The 19,061-nt window shown below is 39.4% G+C and overlaps 1 protein-coding gene across 2 annotated transcripts in view; it reads left to right on the top strand.

The window, feature by feature from the left end:
- The window catches only part of syt7b (synaptotagmin VIIb), a 127,842-nt gene that overhangs the window by 43,171 nt on the left and 65,610 nt on the right, over positions 1-19,061 (top strand). For both annotated transcript variants that reach the window (XM_085454987.1, XM_085454979.1), the window contains exon 2: positions 11,699-11,802. In XM_085454987.1, the coding sequence (XP_085311113.1) occupies positions 11,699-11,802 (104 nt within the window). The remainder of the gene's footprint in view (positions 1-11,698; positions 11,803-19,061) is intronic.

Below are 19,061 nucleotides of genomic sequence, written 5' to 3'. Positions count from 1 at the left end.
CAATTTTTTATTTGTGTCTTTACTCAATGCTGTGTGCTCCTCTGCGTTGTATTTTCTATAGCTCCTTTTCCTGTCTTGGTTGTGTGCTTCCTTGCGCTGTGACTTTTCCCTAGATTCCAGGTGCATTCCTGGCTTTTTTGTATTTTTGGAAAACTTCAGCATTAAATCTATTTATTTAAAACAGCATCCCATGAGTCCTGCATATTGAGTTCATATCTTTCCTGCCACGCATCCATTTATGACAAAGTGATTATGAGACATATGAAACATGTAATGACATGTCAAAGAAAAGAAACTTCCTGTATTCCAAAGATGACATTGCATATAAGTCAGTGCTAACATGAGTATGTGATTTTTTGGTTCATAGACACTTTTACAGCCTGTAATTTATGACAAAGTTCTGCACTGGTGTTGGCATGCAAATGTGTTTCCATGAATACTAAATTATATCAGAAAAACCACTGATAGCCATGTTTTTAAGTTACAGGCTCTTTTAGGTTTATGCTCCTCAGAGTGATTTGATAATAGGTTAGGTTTTAGAACTGTTAAAATCGTGTATTTACTATCACAAATAAGTGGCTGTCCCACACATGACAAATGAGCTGCACCAGAGTTTGCTTTAAAGTGGCCAAAGACCCAAATTTAAGTGATCATTATCAGAATGTTTTGTAGCTTCACTTCTCCACCCCCACAAACGCTGAGCAATTTCACCTGTATAACAAAGGAGTCTCAGTTCTTTCAGGTTCATCCAATTTATTCAGCTATCATGTTTTTCAATGTGTGGCTGTAAAATTTGAGGTCCAGTGCCAACATTCAAAAGAAAATAAGCGAAGCAAAATGTCACACAGGAATAATTGGACCAATTGTACTGGTCATGCAGTCTATCTATCATGTGTTGGAGGCCCTCCATGAGGTGATAAAGCGTTCATTTGTCATGCATATGTTATGTATTCAGTGTATGAGTTAACCATTAAATCACCTTCTATTGTCAAACCAAAGTATAAGTGAAACGTACTTAATTTTCCAAAACCATTAGGTCAGCGATACTCGTTTTAGCTCAATCTTTTAAACATTCACATTTGAACTCTATTAAAAACTTTTTGACACAAGCATGTCATTTAATTACCTGAAGAGAATGGGATTCCTCTTTTTTGCTTGTAAAAATGTGATGCTTCGGGCTATACTATGAGACAATCCAGGGAAAAGACATCCCACCCCCAGCCTACACAAAGGCTTCTGAGGTTAATTTAGTAACTGGTAGTAAAAACCATAGAAATTATCTACAAGGTCAAATTGAACTAGTTTGGAAGAAAAAGGTAATCAGACAAAGCAGTCACTTTCCATAGTTGCAGTATGTGACTCAGCAAGCTATTAACAGTAGTAATTACAGAGATGACAATATTTTCCATTATTCAGTGAAAAAGCCTAATGAGAAATTAACCCGTACACTTATGATAGAAAGGTTCACTGAAATGGAAATCTGCCACGTCAGGAGTCAGGTGCTCGCACACATCTTTGCTCTCACTGGCAGCTTCTTCTCTCTTCTTCATCTCTATCACTCATCACTAATCATGAGCTGGAAACAGTGTTGGAATCCATCCATCCCTCCATCCATCCACCCCTCCATCCATCTAGCCATTTATCCATCCATTGCCGCATGTCTCCCTCCTTCTTATTTCCTGTTATTCTTCTGTGTATCTGTGTGAAAAGGCCCCAAAAAAAATTTTGTTAAAAAAGTAATGCAGTACATTACTTAATCACTGGCTTGAGAAAGTAATTTGTTACACTGCTCATTATATTACTTGTATGTCAGTCCATAAAGTTACGTCTGATTTGCACTGTCACATTATAACCCGTTAACAACATAAACCTTAGGGTACAGTCCCACACAGTGACACAAGATCAGGTGAATGAAGAAAAATGCACGTTTGATGCACTGAACAGATGATTGGAGAACGTTTGTAGTACAAGTACCGACATATTTACAAGTGTAATCGATCGATCGCTGGATTTAGCACAGTGAAGTGTTTGTCACTGTGTTTCCAGAAAATGTAATGTGATTACAGTAACTGGTTATTTTCTTACTGTGTTACTTTGTAAAACATTACATACACCCTAAACTGGTCATACACAATGTTCTATATAACGCCAAACCACAGCTCTTTATTCTTAGCATCTCAGTTTATACAACAAGCAGTTTAAAAAAAAAAAATGAATAAGTAAATAGAAAAATAGAATCTCCAGATCTGATCTTTGATACAGTCGCAGACTTTTAAGCAGAGACCTACTCTTCTCTTTCATTTCCCTTTGCTTTTCTGTATAATTGCATGCCCATCTTCCTCCCACTGGTCGCCACTCTTCTGGCAGAGCGTTTGTTGTGCCAGTCAAGGGTCACCTCCCTTAGTGGTGGCCCTCTCCGTGTTGTGCCGACCTACAGCAAAAGATGGCCCTTTGGGAGGTCTCCGGTGACTAATAGTGCTTATTCTCTGTGTTGTGTCAGGCGCTAACACCAGGGGCTGAATGAACAGAGCGCCAACAGATAAGCACAGCAGGTGGAGAAAAAAAAAGGGAAATGCAGAGACAGTAAGGGGCACATTTGACAGAAAAAGATATTTGTGCCCACAAGTGAGGAGAGCATGGACTGAATTAGGATGGAGAGTGTGGAGGAGTGTTCAAGAGACAGAGAGAAGCTGAGGCATCTTAAAAACAACCTTAAAGAATAACTACAGTTTAGACAAGCTTTTATAAATTTGTCTACCCTTAGAATCATTAATACCTCAACAGTTAGGTCCTTTTTAAATTCTCTATTCAAAACAGAAGTAAGGATCTTATTAGCTTAGCTTAGTATAACATTTTTGAAGGGAGGAACAGATAGCTTGGCCCCGCCTGAAGTATGCCTACCAGCACATCTAAAGCACACTGAAGCTCAGGTTAAACACATCAACAAAAGTTCTGCATGACACCAGCACTTTTTATATAAAGTCACTAACAGAGATGCTTCACTACATTTTTACGTAAAGAACCAGGTGTTCCTATCCATTTTTTATATTGTGCCTTAGGTCATTTACTGTAGTTCAGAAGATCTTATGCGATGGGATGAGATGATATAGACATATATAGTTGCATAGCATACAAGCACATTGATTGATAATGAACTTTCTACCGTTCTCTACATTTTTAATGGCAGAAACTTATTGGAAATATGTTGTGAAGGTGATTTAGACACCTTCACAATCACAAGCACTACTGTAGTGAGTGTGTCTATGTCATGGTCCGGAGTCTGCGACTCCGTGTTTATGTTTAGTTTATTAGTATTCTGTGGTTTTGGTTACCTTGGGTGTTTGTACTCTTCTGTTTCATGGTTCATGTTCCTATGTTCTGTGTCCCCCAGTCTGTGTTAAATTGGTGTGTTATGTCATTGCGTGTATGTGTTTCCTGTTTTATTGTGAAGGTCTGCGTCTTATGTGAGTGTTTTCAGTTTGCCTCCCTAGTCTCGTCACGTTAATCACTCCCAGCTGTGTTCCCTACCTGTGTGTAATCTCCCTGTGTTCTCTGAGTGTATTTAAGTTGTGTCTTCTGTCATGGTAGTTGCTGGTTCGTCTGTGTTGTTTCCCCTCGTCTCCCCGTATGTATTTCCTCGGACCTCCCTGCATCTTCGTTTTTGGTTTGTGTTGTTAGTTTCCCCAGTTTAGGTTTCCGGTTTCATGTTCACCCACCATTGCTGTTTGTACCCACTCCTGTAAATACATACTCACCTGCACCAGAGCTGCCGCCTTTTGGGTCCTTTCTCCAACTCCACACGGCTTGCCCCGGCAAACCGTGACAGTCTACACTTGCCTTGTGCTATTTCTAACTTTTGCGGTAGTGTGAAAATCCTTTTCTCTACAGAAAACCCCAAATTGAGCTTTAGAGGTTTTTAGAAAGTGTATAGCTGAACCTCCAGTAACACTGTGAGGAATCTCGGAGTCGTTTTGGACCAGGATATGTACATCAGTGTGCATATTAAAAAGTATGTAGGATTGCTTTCTTTTGAGCAATATCTCTAAAATTAAAACCTCCTGTTTCAGAGTGACGCAGAAAAACTAGTTCATGCATGTATTACTTCTAGGTTGGGCTACCATAATTCGTTATTATCAGAATGTCCTAAAAACTCCCTGAGAAGCCTTCGGTTGATCCAGAATGATGCAGAGGACTAGAAAGAGAGAATATATTTCTCCCATATTAGTGTGTCTTTACTGGCTCACTGTTAAATCCAGAATCAAATTTAAAATCCTTCTGCTCACATACAAGGTATTGAATCATCATGTGCATCTTATTCCAGTGGAGCACTTCGCTCGCAGATTCCTGGCCTACTTGTGGTTCCTGGGATTTTTCAAAGTAGAGTGGGCCCCCCAGCTCCCGGTTTGGATTCAGGTGACTGAAACTCTCTGCTTGTAAGATTAGGCCTAAAACGTCTTTTTTAAAAGCATATAGTTAGGGTGACACTGAATCCTCGCATAGTTACGCTGGAATGGACCTAGGCTTCCCATGATGCACTTAGTATTTCTTTTTCCCTCTCCGTTTTTCACTCCGTGCTTTTTTATGAACCACTCTGCATTTAATCATTAGTTATTATTCCACAGTGTATTTTTTTTGTCTCGTCGCTCTCCCTCCCACCGCCAACCAGTCACAGCAGATGCCTTACCCTCCCTGATCGTGGTTCTGCCAGAGGTTTCTTCCTGTTAAATCAATTGTCAATTGTTTTTTATTTGTGAGTTTTCTGTAAGTTATAGTTGGTCTTTAGCTTACAATGTAGAGCACCTTGAATTGAATTGAACTTTTGTTTTACATTTCAATGCATGATTCAAATTGCAGTGTGTTTTAGAGCATTTTAAAATGTTGTGAAGTTGACTGATGCTTCTCTTGGATTAATCAAATTTATGGCTTTCATTTGTAGCTCTGTTGTGTCCTCCTGGAAAATTCTCTCTCATGGTTGTTGACTTTTAAATTTAAGCAGTAGCTAGTTTAGCTAACTTTGCCCTACTTTTTACTGCATGACAGGTAGCACACATTGATTTATTTTAGCTGTTTTGTAGAAGTTTGCTGGAAGCAGAGTTAAGGAGAGTGGTGAGACTGAACCATACAGATATAGCTGCAGGATGTAGCGATCATTTTCTGTAGTTTGTGACAGAACAACTTAATTTTACATTACAGAAAGTCATTTTAATGAGAAATATTGATTTTGTGCATCAGCTGCTACTCTTCCTACTCACTTCGTTACATTATGACCACCTGCTTAATATTCTGTTGGTCCCCCTTCAATGCCAACAAAAAGTCTGACCTGTCTGGATATGGACTCCACTAGATTCCTGAAGCTGTGCTGAGGTATCTGACACCAAGATGCCACAACAACAGATCCTTTAAGTCCTATAAGTTGTGAACTGGGGCTTTTATGGATTAGACTTTGTTTGTCCAGCACATCCCACAAGTCCCACATGTCTCAACACTTCAAACTCGCTGTTGTGCTCCTCAAACCATTCCTGAGTCATATTTGCTTTGAGGTAGGCTCATTATCCTGTTGAAAAAGGCCACATCCATCAGGGAAGATCGTTTCTATGACAGGGACAGTGCAGGTAGATGATATATGTCAAAGATCAACATGGACGCCAGGATGCATGGTTTCCCAGCAGAACATACAGACCACACGGGGCCAGCCCGTGAACCTTGGCCACCTGTGACCCTGTTGCTGGTTCACCACTGTCCCTTCCTTGGTCTACTTTTCATAATAGCTGGGAACACCCCACAAGAACTGCAGTTTTGGAGATGCTCTGAACCAGCCGTCCAGCCATCACAGTTTGACGCTTGTCAAACTTGCTCAAAACCTTATGTTTGCCTATTTTTCCTGCTTCTAACACATGAAGTACAGCCCACCCACCGACAGGTGCCATGATGAAGAGATAATCAGTGTTATTCACTTCACCTGTCATAATATCACGGCTAATTAATTATTAATCAGTTGACTTGATTAGTAATTATGCCAGCTGAAAGTCATTAAAGTAATATTTTTTAAGCTGTGAACTGAAAATAACGACAACGCGTGAAAATGTTTGTGAGTCAAAAGTCTTATTCTTCTACTTTTTTGACTGCTCCCTTTAGGGGAGGGGTTCTCACAGTGGGTCAGCTGTCTCAGAGGCATCCTCCTCTGTTACACTAGTACTGCATGTCCTCCTTACTACTTTGGCTCCAAATTGCTCAACTTGAGCTGTCCCTCTGATGTACTTCTTTCTAATGCTGTCTCGACACTGAGACACTCTCTATTATTGCAGGGTCTTTACCTTGCAATATAAAGTGCCTTGAAGCAACTGCTGTTGTGATTTGGGGCCATATAAATAAAACTGAATTGAATTGAAGTGAATTGAACTGAATCCCAATGAAAATCTTAAGCACTGCCACCCCCAGTTCTGCTTTCTGTGTTTTTGTCAGCGCCACCATCTCCAAACCATACATCACAGCAGGTCTCACTAGCATCTTGTATACCTTTCCTTTCACTCTTGCTGCGATCCTTCTGTCACAAATCACCTTTGACACTCTTCTCCACCCGCTCCACTTCAACCTGCCTGCACTCTCTTCTCTTGCATTCTTGATGATCAACATTTGATTTTATGTCGGATTTCCTTCCTGATACAAGCTGGGCTTATATCAGGAAGGCAATAGGAGTCCAGTGACCCCCCCACCCCCCAGCTAGTTTAACAAGCTTTCTACCAAATATCATTAAAAATTAATGCAACACAAGGATGCAGTCTACATTAATACAAGAAAACTAAATAATGGCTTACAATCTGTTGGAGCTGCATGTGGGGAGAAGGGAGACTAAGGCATGTTTAGAGAGACTTCTTTTCAGATGGGCAGTTTCAATCATTTGTCTTCTTACCATAATTGAAAATAATGTTGTGTTGACAGGACACTGCAAGTTGAAAAATGCTGACAACAATAAAATATGTTGAAGAATGGCAAATCACTTCTAATTAAATATCAGTCTCTGTGTTACATTTACTGCAGTTATTGTTATCACAAGGATCTCCGACTATGGCTGCTCCAGTTGTATACTACACAGAGGGAACAAGACAGAGAGAGAGAGATTTGAGTTATAGTAACAGTGTCTTGTTTATATTTGGAGCCATAGGTGGTGCCGAGAGTGATACTAAACACAGCGCAGCGGGGGCTTCATCTGGAGGCAATTCACATTTATTGAACCCTCCAAGACCTGACTTGATATTGTTACATCAGCATAGCCTGTACAGTTTTTCCATGATGCATAAGGTAAATGTTACCATTAATCTGTATATGTAAACTTATTAGTAGGCAGAGGTTTGAAATACACATATACATCTGTTTTGTTTTTATTTCTAATCTGGTTTTTAACTGTAAGCTGCTGGTTTAGTGAAGACTCCACTAATACTTTGAAGCCAGTTTCTGGAAATTTCAGTATTTTTCTTTGTCAGGTGCACTTTGACATAAACCCTACAGTTCGCTTAAGATTTTTAGTCTCAACACTTCAGGGTTAGACTTTTGATTTGCAAACTTATCACCGGGCTTGATTTTTTTTTATCCTTGCATGGATAAGGGTGTAACAGGTACGTATTTGTTAGGCCGAGCTGCGATGTTAAGTATCCAGCCCAGTCATGGTGAGGTCATCAGAACTGGAAAGTTGTTGCAGTTCATCATTTCTTTGTTCCATCAATTTAATCCTCTGGCCCCTTTGCTTAATGTGGCCTTAAGTGCACAGACTGCCTCCATTAGGTTCATGAAGTTAACTTGCTGCTTTACAACTTTACTGTTTTCTTCTAACATAAAGTTGAGAATTTTTTCTCAACTTGACTTTTTTTTTTAAAGTCAGTGACAAAAAAAAAACAAACAAAAAATGAAAAAAGGTTCATGAAAAAAACCCTTTGCTGTCAGAGGTGTAACACAATGTGTCAGCAAACCCACATCTGTAACCACGAGCCAGAGATCCTAACTCCGGTTTCTGGGATGTTTTCTATGATTCATGGCCTTTTTTGGCGACAGGAAGCGAGCTGCAAACACACAGCTCCTCCTCTCTGTGTTGCGGATATTTAGCGGTTCAGTGTTTAGAAAGTCTTGCAGTTGACTTGACATTTATTTCATATATTTAAAAATAAATGTCAAACTGAATGAAGGCACAGGACAATAAACTGTGCTGCTGAACTCCATTTGATCCTTCATTAGATCATCAGGTACACAGATCTTGCTTTAGCCTGCAGGTGGAGGGAGCTCTCTGTGGTGCTGAAATATAGTACCGTTGAGTTGTAACTATTCCAGAAAAGATAACCAGAGCTCACAGGATGGCGCATTTATGAGATAACACATGTTTCTGTCACAGCAGCACAAAACAAGCAAACCGGGGGGACAGGAGAAGGGTAAAATGGGTGGATGGGTTTGGCAGCAGGATCACAGGGACAGGCAAAAGGCAAAGTCCATAAACAGATAGGGAATTAAAACTGGGCAGACTGAGCACACAAATGACTGGAAAGCTCCAGGGGAAATACAGCTGGATAGACAGTCTGGTTTAAATGAATGAAACCAGTATAAACACTGAGGGAGTTAAAGGAATTGGGAATGGGTCACTGGATAGATGTGGGAAACCAGGTGAGCACAAAATGACACATGAAAGGCAAAATCAGGCATGAATGAAATAATGAAGAGAAGGAATGTCAGAGAAACAGTGTGATGCTGCATGAAGTCAGTGATTCAGTGCTGTTTGAGAACTGGTAGCACTGAGTATAGGTCAGTACTTATAATATGCCACAAGTCTATGCCACCCTATTAGAGCACTTCGCTCTCGCACTGCAGGCCTACTTGTTGTTCCTAGAGTATTTAAAAGTAGAATGGGAGGCAGAGCCTTCAGTTTTCAGGCCCCTCTTCTATGGAACCAGCTTCCAGTTTGGATTTGGGAGACAGACACTATCTCTACTTTCAAGATTAGGCTTAAAACTTTCCTTTTTGCTAAAGCATATAGTTAGGCCTTAGTTATGCTGCAATAGACGTAGGCTGCCGGGGATTCCCATGATGCATTGAGTTTTTCCTTTCCAGTCACCTTTCTCACTCACTATGTGTTAATAGACCTCTCTGCATTGAATCATATCTGTTATTAATCTCTGGCTCTCTTCTACAGCATGTCTTTATCCTGTTTTCCTTCTCCCACCCCAACCGGTCGCAGCAGATGGCCGCCCCTCCCTGAGCCTGGTTCTGCTGGAGGTTTCTTCCTGTTAATAGGGAGTTTTTCCTTCCCACTGTCGCCAAAGTGCTTGCTCATAGGGGGTCATATGATTGTTGGGCTTTTCTCTGTATCTACTCTACAACATAAAGTGCCTTGAGGTGACTTTTGTTGTGATTTGGCGCTATATAAATCAGCTGGTCCACTGATAATTTGGCCATGGCTGGCTATAGCATTTTGCACATAGTTTGAAATATAAGAAGGGACTTTCATATTGCATTGTGTTTGTTTGTCTCTATTCGTAATATTTACATGAAGAAAGTATTATTAAGAGGATATTATGATATCTAAAGATATGCTTTTTAACTAATTATGTATATAACAGGTTAAAAAACACACTTGACATTGATTAAAAAAAAACAATGTCAGTATAACATATAGGCTTTACTGCCTCCTTGCGAAGGCATTTTTTTTCTCAGCTTCTTTTTCCTCAGTTTCAGAAACTTGACTTGACATTTTGGATTCTGATCCAAAAGTTGTAACCTTTAATCTCCTAAGACCTGGACTCTTCCATGGCATGCATTTTTAATTTCTCTTTGATATTTGGGCATATTGGGACCTGATGAATGTAAAAACAAAGAATTTCCAGATTTTTTTTACCTGATTTTTGTTTCTGAGAGAAATGAGATCCACATATGAGGACATTTGTTTTAAATGTCAATAGAACAGTGGCAGTATAATGTCTTCGTATCTGGATATCAGGCCCAGTTTTGCTCATTTTGTAGAGCAAAATGTATTATTTTGGTCTAGACATCCCAAAATGCGATGTCCACATATGTGGACGCCAGGTCCTAGGAGGTTAAGAGCTTCTCATGCAGCTCTTAAATGTTCTCTCTAAAGTAAAAAGTGAGTCAAGCACTCGAAAACAGTGCACCATGACAACATTGTTTCCATAACAAAGACTAAAGAAAGCAGCAATACAGTAATAGCTTGCATACACTCGTTTATATCTTTGTATGCATCTTTAAAGTATCTTGAACTTTCAATTATCTTGGGCATTAAAGGTGAACCTGACTAGAAACTATATAGAGAGATAATTAGTGAGTGAAGAATAAAGTTTTCTTGCACATATATCATCACGGATCATGCACTGGCTTAACTTTGGTGCTATCTTGATGTTCTATGTGGTGAGCCGGTTAAAGTTTCTCATCATGCAATCATAAATTTGTCTTTTTGATTACACCCCATCAAATATCGCTCTTATGTGTTCGCACACATTGTCTTTTCATTCTGAAAGATATGAAAGGATTATTCTGTTTCCCAGCTGGTTGTGTTTTACTCAGCTGAAGAGCACTGTAGCCGCTTTAGTTGTGTTGTTCTAAATGGGCATGGAAACACTTGTAGGATTGAGCCTACTTATCTGTTAAGCACCAAAACACTTTACTACAACACACCCTCTGCTGCCAGAGTGAAAGGCTCAGAGCAAAAAATTCAACCCTGCCATCTTCGAGTAATTGCCACCACAATCAAAAATCAGATACGCTATCAAAGAGTTGAACAGACTTTAATTTTATTGGGGATGGAGGGTAAAACAAGCTGACATTTGAATAACCAAACTAACATATATGAGGTGCATAATACGAGAAGAAGAAAGTGGATGGAAAGAGTGCGAGCATGGGCAAGAGGGTGGATAAGAATGATTAAGTTGACTTAGCTGATCCTCTTCCAATATTTATTGGCCTCAACAAATTTGCTGTCGGTGCACAGGCAGGGATAAAAAATGAAGTCAAGGGATCAAGGGAAAATTCAGCAGTCAGATGAATTTTTCAGGTGGAGGGGAACTCAGAAAATGATCATCTGCGTAGCAGAGACAAAAAGGATGCAACAGTTATGAGTTCATTGTTTGCCAACATTGCTTTTGCTTTGTGCCAGTGGATTACGAATTGCTTGGCAGACAGCGGGATGAGCTGTATGTTGATAGGCAGAAACTGAAAGAAATAGAGATGAAGAATGGAAGGCTGTGGAAGAAGTTTTCATCTGTCAAGACGGGAACAAAGTTGCTGAAGGATTTACGAGATAGAAGAGAGCAAAAGGAAGCTGGTAATTGAACAGCTTCTGGCCTCGTGATATTATCTCTTCCTGACATGTGCGCATCGCCCATTGATACATGCAGGGAACATGGGGATGATGCCTTTTCACTGCCTTTGTGCCCCCCTCGTTCCTGTTACATTTCTCTCTGTCTTACTGATGACAGTTGCCAAATGACAAGGATGAATGGTGAAAGGAAGGAAGGAAATAAGGAAGGAAAGCACATTACTAAGCATCACTCCTGATTATCTCAAGCATTTTCCCAAAATGTTGAGCTCTGTCTTTTTTTGTCCTTCAACAAGTCATCTTAGACTTTAAACCTCAGGAGCTTCAAAAGGCTAATTGTTACAATAAATGCACTAACACCCTCTGTGTGTGTCTGTCTCTCTCCCTCAGGCTCAGTGTCTCTCAGTGTATTCCTGGTGTCTGTTGCATTCATAGTATGTGCCATTTGGCTGGTAGCTCTGTGTGGCGTCTGCACCTGGTGCCAACGTAAACTGGTAAGTTCCAATACTTATTATTCACATTTTAATGACCATGACATTTGCTTTAAGTCCCCAGCAACCCCAGCAAGAATATATTGTAGATCTTTAATAGGCATCTAGGAAATCACTGTGAAATGGAAACTGAGATGTTGGGTTTTTTCCCCTGGTGAGTAGGTGGCATCATTTATTCTAGAAATAAACTTTTGGAATAAAAATAGTTGCATAATCACTTTGCAGATTCGTGATTTCTTTTCTTTTCAAGTATAGTAAAGAAAATCTAACCAGATACATCAACTGTATCTTTGTTATATCCTACATATTTAAGTGTTTTAGAGGCAGTTGGTACAATTTGTAAGGTCTTGTTTTGGAGGATGACTGGACAAACTGGCTGAGTGTAACATCCGTTTTTTTTTAGGAAGTAAGAAGGTTGTGGAAATTCTGCTGGGCCTTCTCACTGTATGAATAATTCATTATTGGAAGGATCAGCACAGCTTTTTTAATGCCCTGCATAGAAAACAAGATTTTTCATTTATTGTGTGTCCTAACCTTCAAATGAATCGAACGTTTTTGGTGCACAGGATGAAGAAAAAAACCTCATTTTGATATGGTGGTCTTTAAAGAAAAAAAAAGATATATTACTAAATCTTGCACATTTTTATTCAAAAATAAATTAAATGTTATCTGAAATGCAAAATTTTGATATGCAAACAAAGTATGTGCTCATTTGGATGAACAGAGTGTACTGAAATAATACTCTCATGTGCAAGTTGAATGTTTTCTTTTCACTCCTCTGAGAAAATACATGTTGTGAAAGCAAAATGGCCCCAATACTGACCAGTGAATGAAAAAAAACAAACAAACAGTGTTTCTGCATGAAAATTCAAATTAATGTGATTTAACTCTTTAAAGCCTGAACTTTGAAAAAGCTGCCAGAAAATTCCTGTGAGTGTTTAATGAAGCTTCTCACAAGTAAAACAGATTTTAGATATTAATTTGTATATATGTAAGTTTTAATTTGTATAATATTTTCTGCATGCAACGTTTTACTTTTTGCAATTTATTGCTTAAATATGTTCAGTTTATTTTAGTTTTGTGGGGTTGAGGTGGGGAGATGGGGGTGTCACATTGATGAAAACTCAGTGTCAAAAACTCACAAAGACTCGTGTATTAAATATGGTTCGCTTGTCATTGCAGAGTTAAATCAGCATCAACTTAATTAATACTAGAGACTTGACATACAGCTTTCAGTTTCTCACACTGCAGATGAGAGTTGCAGATCCACTGTGACTGATGGGAAAACTTCTCAAGGTTTGGTCCTCTGCCTTATAACGGAGGGTTGAAGCAAGTCTTTCTTTACAGTCAAACTGTTTCAGAACAACATCTTGTAGCTGTCTAGAAGATTTACAGCTGTATAGACAGTCAGGGTTTCTTCTGAAATATCTGCAGCCTTAAATTGAATGTGTTTGCCTTAAATAGTGTTGTGCTTTTTCTGCGCCATGGCATTAGAAGCAGGAGAGAGGCTGTATATTTGGCTGTGGCGGCGAACATGAACAGAAACCTCTGTAACTGTGGCCGTGGCTCTGAGCCTCGTGCATCATGACAGCCACTCCATGCTAATGATTAATATGCTAATGAGCGTCACTTTGAGCAATTGGCTGCTCGAGTAACTGTAATTCCTAATTTTGATCTGCTGGCATTTCCCCCACTTTGTCCTCTCTTTCCCCCCCTTCATGCATCTCTTTTGTCCTGTTCGCATCTCTCTCTGTTTGAATAGTGACTGTAGCACAGCAATTCATTCACCACGACAAGCTAAGAGTTAACTGAGCTATTACAGATGAAAAACACCTTCTAAGTAACATTTACAATTGCTCACGACTGAGAAACAAACCCATTTCTTATCTTTGTTTACTTTAAAGTTATCCATATCTCTCTGTGTTTTTGTGTCACCTTCTCTCTGTATAACAAATGATCTGGTTTGTATTTGTCTCTTTGTCACCTTATCACCCCGTCCTTGTCAGAATTTCACTGCTTCTCTCTGCCCTTTTCTAGTATTGTCCCTTGCTTGCATCTGTTGCAACTTTAGTTCTCCCTTCTGCTTGCTTTCTATTTCCTTAAGGTTAAATAAATAATCACAAAAATTATAAGAAATGAGGAACATACATTGTATATACACATATGTTATGTTGGGGGTGGGGGTGCAGATTTTAGATAGTGAAATCTGCAAATAGTGAGTACTATTACCTGAAAAAATAGCTAGAATCTTACCTACTGATCAAAATTTACTGTCAAAGATTTTCTGTCAGCAGATTAATCATTTCATTGACTAACCTCTTTGGCTCTAGTCAGTAAGGATAGTTCAGTATTGCTTGTAATGAACTATTTTTTCTTTCTCTGAGCGAGAAATAACAAGGACAACAGATGCATTTTAAAGGAAATCACTGGATTACAATTTTTTTTCATAACATAACAAATTTGTTTTCCTTTTAAAAAATCAGCTGTTGTCCATTTTTAGTACATGCCCATCCTGCTTTGTTATCTAAAGGTCATTTTAGTTGGTTTTTGGCCATTCCTTGACTCCCAGCAAAAATAAAAAAAAATAGGGAACCACCCCCCCCCCCCTCCCCCCCATCTCATGATGCTTAATCGACGTAATCAACTTTAATTTGATGCAGTGTGAGAAAAAAAATGCACAGAAATAAAAAATTTTTCAAGAATAATTAAATAGATTCAACATCTTTCTTCAACAGAATTGCAGACTGCACAGATGGTATCTTCCCAAAGGAAAAAGTACTATAGCTTACTAGGGTATATTAGACTTAATAGTTACTATATACAGTAATGGACTTCTATACATTTTACATCAGATTAAAACTTTGGGTGTAAGATTCAGATAATTATTTATTATTAACTAGACATTTTAAATGAGAATAAGAAAGAAAAGTATGTCTTTGTGCCCCCCTTTTCCCTGTTAATGCCCTATCGGCCCCCCTGGCTAAACTTTGGTAGATCCGCCCCTGCACAGTTACCAGCCGTCAGCTACATAGAAAAAGATCCTGGTGTAGAAAGTAATATTAAATAAATTCTAACAACAGCTGATCAAGCTTAAACGTGCTGCTGTTGTTCAGCCGCTGGTTTCCTCTTTCTGGTGCAAAGTGGGCCAAAAACAAACGGACTCGCAACAGAAAAGCCGATCAGCTGATCATTAAGCAGTTTCATGATTGAAGTAGCAGCAGGAGAGGGAGGGAGAGAGAAGAGGCAGTCGCTCTATATATCGGTTGTTAAGCGTAACGCAGGAATGCTTTACAAACATTCAGAGATGAACTTACACACTTGCTTTACTTCTCTCTGGGATAACTTTCTCGGAGATGAAATGCCGGTTTGGTAGCGAGGCTACAAACACACACAGCTGCTCTATCACGTGATGCACACTGCTCCGACGCGCTACGGTTATGAGCCGAGTTACGCCATGTTGCAAGTTTTGTGAGGTGCTTTTTTGATATTTAATGGATCGGATTATATTTTTTATTTCTCTCCATATATCTGATCCAGTAATTTACGTCAGTATTGGACCGATACCGATACTTAATATCGGAGTATAGAGGGAAGGAAGAGGGAGGCAGATGCATACAGGCAGGCGAGTGTGGAAGGTGCTGTTGGTCTTTGCTGAACATCCAGGTGTGTGACAAGCATAATGACTGTGTGACTTAGGAGGATGATCCAGAGGGAAGCAGGGCCACACTGCTCTGAACAGGGAATCACCCTCTGTGTCTTTCACATCTCCAGTTCATCTCATGTGACAGTTTTATCATCCTCTGCACAGCTTCATTATTCTAGATCCAGTTTCGAACCTCCCGTCTTGTCTCTTCCTGTTTCTCACTTGGCCCTCCGCTCAGTCGTACTCAGTTGCTTCTGCTTCTCCCCATCCTCCCGATCCTACCGTCTGTTTCTCACATCCTCCCACACTCTGTCAGCATTGTACCTTCTCCAACCTCTCTCCAGCCTCCTGAAGATTTTATGATTTTGCTTAATGATAGATGAGCCGCACTTGATAGCATATACTTGACTGTTATGCCATCCTTCCTTTTCTGAGTCTGTGTACATGTGTTCCAGTGCAGTGTTGTGGCTGGATGTAGGTACAGATCAGGTCAGGGCCCCAAGCGTCGCTCTCTATTGAAGATGTTTGTGGAGTTGAGTTGGACATATGAGAAGAGACATGTTGAATAATAGAGTTTATTTTAGATGCATTGGCGATAAAGTAGAATGCATAAAGAGGCCACCTGTCTGTAGGACACTGAAAGCCGAATTAAGATAAACATTCGGCTCTGTGCAGTGTCTGAAAGCCCCCAGGCTGTGAGCAGCATGATATCTTTCATTGAGTACAAGAGTTGCATTTGAACCAGAAACGGAAATGAAAAATTAGATAAATCTTTTGAAAAAGTTTGATAACTCGATCGTGTGAAAATGCACATTTGCATTGCATTTCTTCTCTAGATAGATAGATAGATAGATAGATAGATAGATAGATAGATAGATAGATAGATTAGACAGCATTTTCATGTATGCATAATAATTCTGCTCTCTTTTTGGTCTTGGTTTACTGCAATGTGGGCCATTTTCAGTGACCTGTTTTGTCTAGACATGAGGAAGCTAAAATTCATTGTGTCCTCTTTCAACTCTGGAAACATCTGTTCGAAGGTTTTTCAGACTACTCTCTTAAATATTTATAAGGTTGCATTAAAAAACTCCACATGGACTAAAGTTTTGACCCAGAGAATCTTTGTTTGTTTTTTTTCATTTAACACTTAATTTAATCAAATGTTTTAATGTTTTCATCCTTAAAGATTTTTTTGTATAAGCTCTCTCTGGAGTTCTGTAAAAATCTTTTTATACTGCTGTTTTTCTCTGTAAAAATCATGTTCAAAACTCGGATTTTTATGAGAAAGTCTGTGACAGCTGCTCTGTGGTGACTTTCTCACTTTTACAGTGAGGTCCATAAATACTTCTGCCTCTGTACACCACCAAAGTGGATTTTAAATCAAGATGTGATTGAAGTGCACCATTTCGACTTTCATCCACAGGAGTTGGCATTGCAATAAAAAACAGTGCATTGCCATTTTTAAAGACACTATTTATTTTCAGATGTGCAAATGTAATCGGCTAATTGACAAGGAGTTTCATGGCTAGTTCAATTCAGTTCAATTCAATTTTATTTATATAGCGCCAAATCGCAATAACAGTTGCCTCAAGGCACTTTATATTGCACAGTAGATCGTACAATAATAGATACAGAGAAAAACCCAACAATCATATGACCCCCTATGAGCGAGCACTTTGGCGACAGTGGGAAGGAAAAACTCCCTTTTAACAGGAAGAAACCTCCAGCAGAACCAGGCTCAGGGAGGGGCGGCGATCTGCTGCGACCGGTTGGGGTGAGAGAAGGAACACAAGATAAAGACATGCTGTAGAAGAGAGACAGAGATTAATAACAGTATGATTCAATGCAGAGAGGTCTATTAACACATAGTGAGTGAGAAAGGTGACTGCAAAGGAAAAACTCAATGCATCATGGGAATCCCCGGCAGCCTACGTCTATTGCAGCACAACTAAGGGAGGATTCAGGATCACCTGGTCCAGCCCTAATTATATGCTTTAGCAAAAAGGAAAGTTTTAAGCCTAATCTTAAAAGTAGAGATAGTATCTGTCTCCCGAATCCAAACTGGAAGCTGGTTCCACAGAAGAGGGGCCTGAAAACTGAAGGCTCTCCCTCCCATTCTACTTTTAAATACTCTAGGAACAACAAGTAGGCCTGCAGAGCGAGAGCGAACTGCTCTAATAGGGTGATATGGTACTACAAGGTCATTAAGATAAGATGGGGCCTGATTATTTAAGACCTTGTATGTGAGGAGCAGGATTTTGAATTCAACTCTGGATTTAACAGGAAGCCAATGAAGGGAAGCCAAAACAGGAGAAATATGCTCTCTCTTTCTAGTCCCTGTCAGTACTCTTGCTGCAGCATTTTGGATTAGCTGAAGGCTTTTCAGTGATTTTTACGACATCTTGATAATAATGAATTACACTAGTCCAGCCTGGAAGTAATAAATGCATGAACTACTTTTTCAGCGTCACTCTGAGACAGGATATTTCTGATTTTAGAGATGTTGCGCAAATGGAAGAACGCAGTCTTACATATTTGTTTAATATGTGCATTGAAGGACATATCCTGGTCAAAAATGACTCCAAGGTTCCTCACAGCGTTACTGGAGGCCGAGGTAATGCCATCCAGAGTAAGAATCTGGTTAGACACCATATTTCTAAGCTTTTCAGGGCTGAGTACAATAACCTCAGTTTTATCTGAATTAGGAAGCAGAAGGTTAGTGGCCGTCCAGGTCTTTATGTCTTTAAGACATTCCTGCAGTTTAACTAATTGGTGTGTGTTACCTGGCTTCATGGATAGATAGACCTGGGTGTCATCTGCATAGCAGTGAAAATGTATACTATGTCTTCTAATGATACTGCCTAAGGGAAGCATGTATAATGTAAACAGAATTAGTCCTAGGACTGAACCCTGTGGAACTCCATAATTGACCTTAGTGCGTGAAGAGGACTCTCCATTTACATGCACAAATTGGAGTCTATTAGATAGATATGATACAAACCACTGCAGCGCAGTACCTGAAATACCTACAGCGTGCTCTAACCGCGCTACTAGAATATTATGGTCAACAGTATTGAACACTGCACTAGAGCAGGGCGATATGACCAAAAATATTTATCACGATATACATTTGAAAATTTGCGATAACGATATAACTGACGATATAATTGACACTAGACAAAATACTTTACAACTCCACAACTTTATTAGTGCAAAAAAAACCCCATCAATGTATTTTCACTTAAACAAGCAGCTGTTTTTTATTTGCATTAAAGTTATATAAAAATGTAACTGTGCAAATGCAAATTCCTTGCTGACAGTTTAACCAAAAGGCATTTCCAGTGAAAACCATAACCCTAACCATGTAGACTATCCACAAAACTTAACCCTCCTGTTATGTTGGTTTCCAGGAACACTAATTATGTTCCTGGGTCAATTTGACCTGGGGCATGTTTACTCATCCAAAAGTGTCAGAAACACTGGCATTGATTATTTTACAGTTTTGTTTTATAATTTAGATTTATTTATTTTTTTCTGTAGTGATGCAGATGACATATGACATCTCTTCTGTTCTGGGTGAATCTGACCCGCAACATAACAGGAGGGTTAAAAAGAGGTT

This window comes from Copadichromis virginalis, linkage group LG1 (assembly GCF_057382275.1).
Source record: "Copadichromis virginalis isolate Kocher_CV1m ecotype Utaka linkage group LG1, C_Virginalis_male_GT1.1, whole genome shotgun sequence".
Lineage (NCBI taxonomy): Eukaryota > Metazoa > Chordata > Actinopteri > Cichliformes > Cichlidae > Copadichromis > Copadichromis virginalis.
This window is presented reverse-complemented; position numbering and strand designations above follow the sequence as displayed.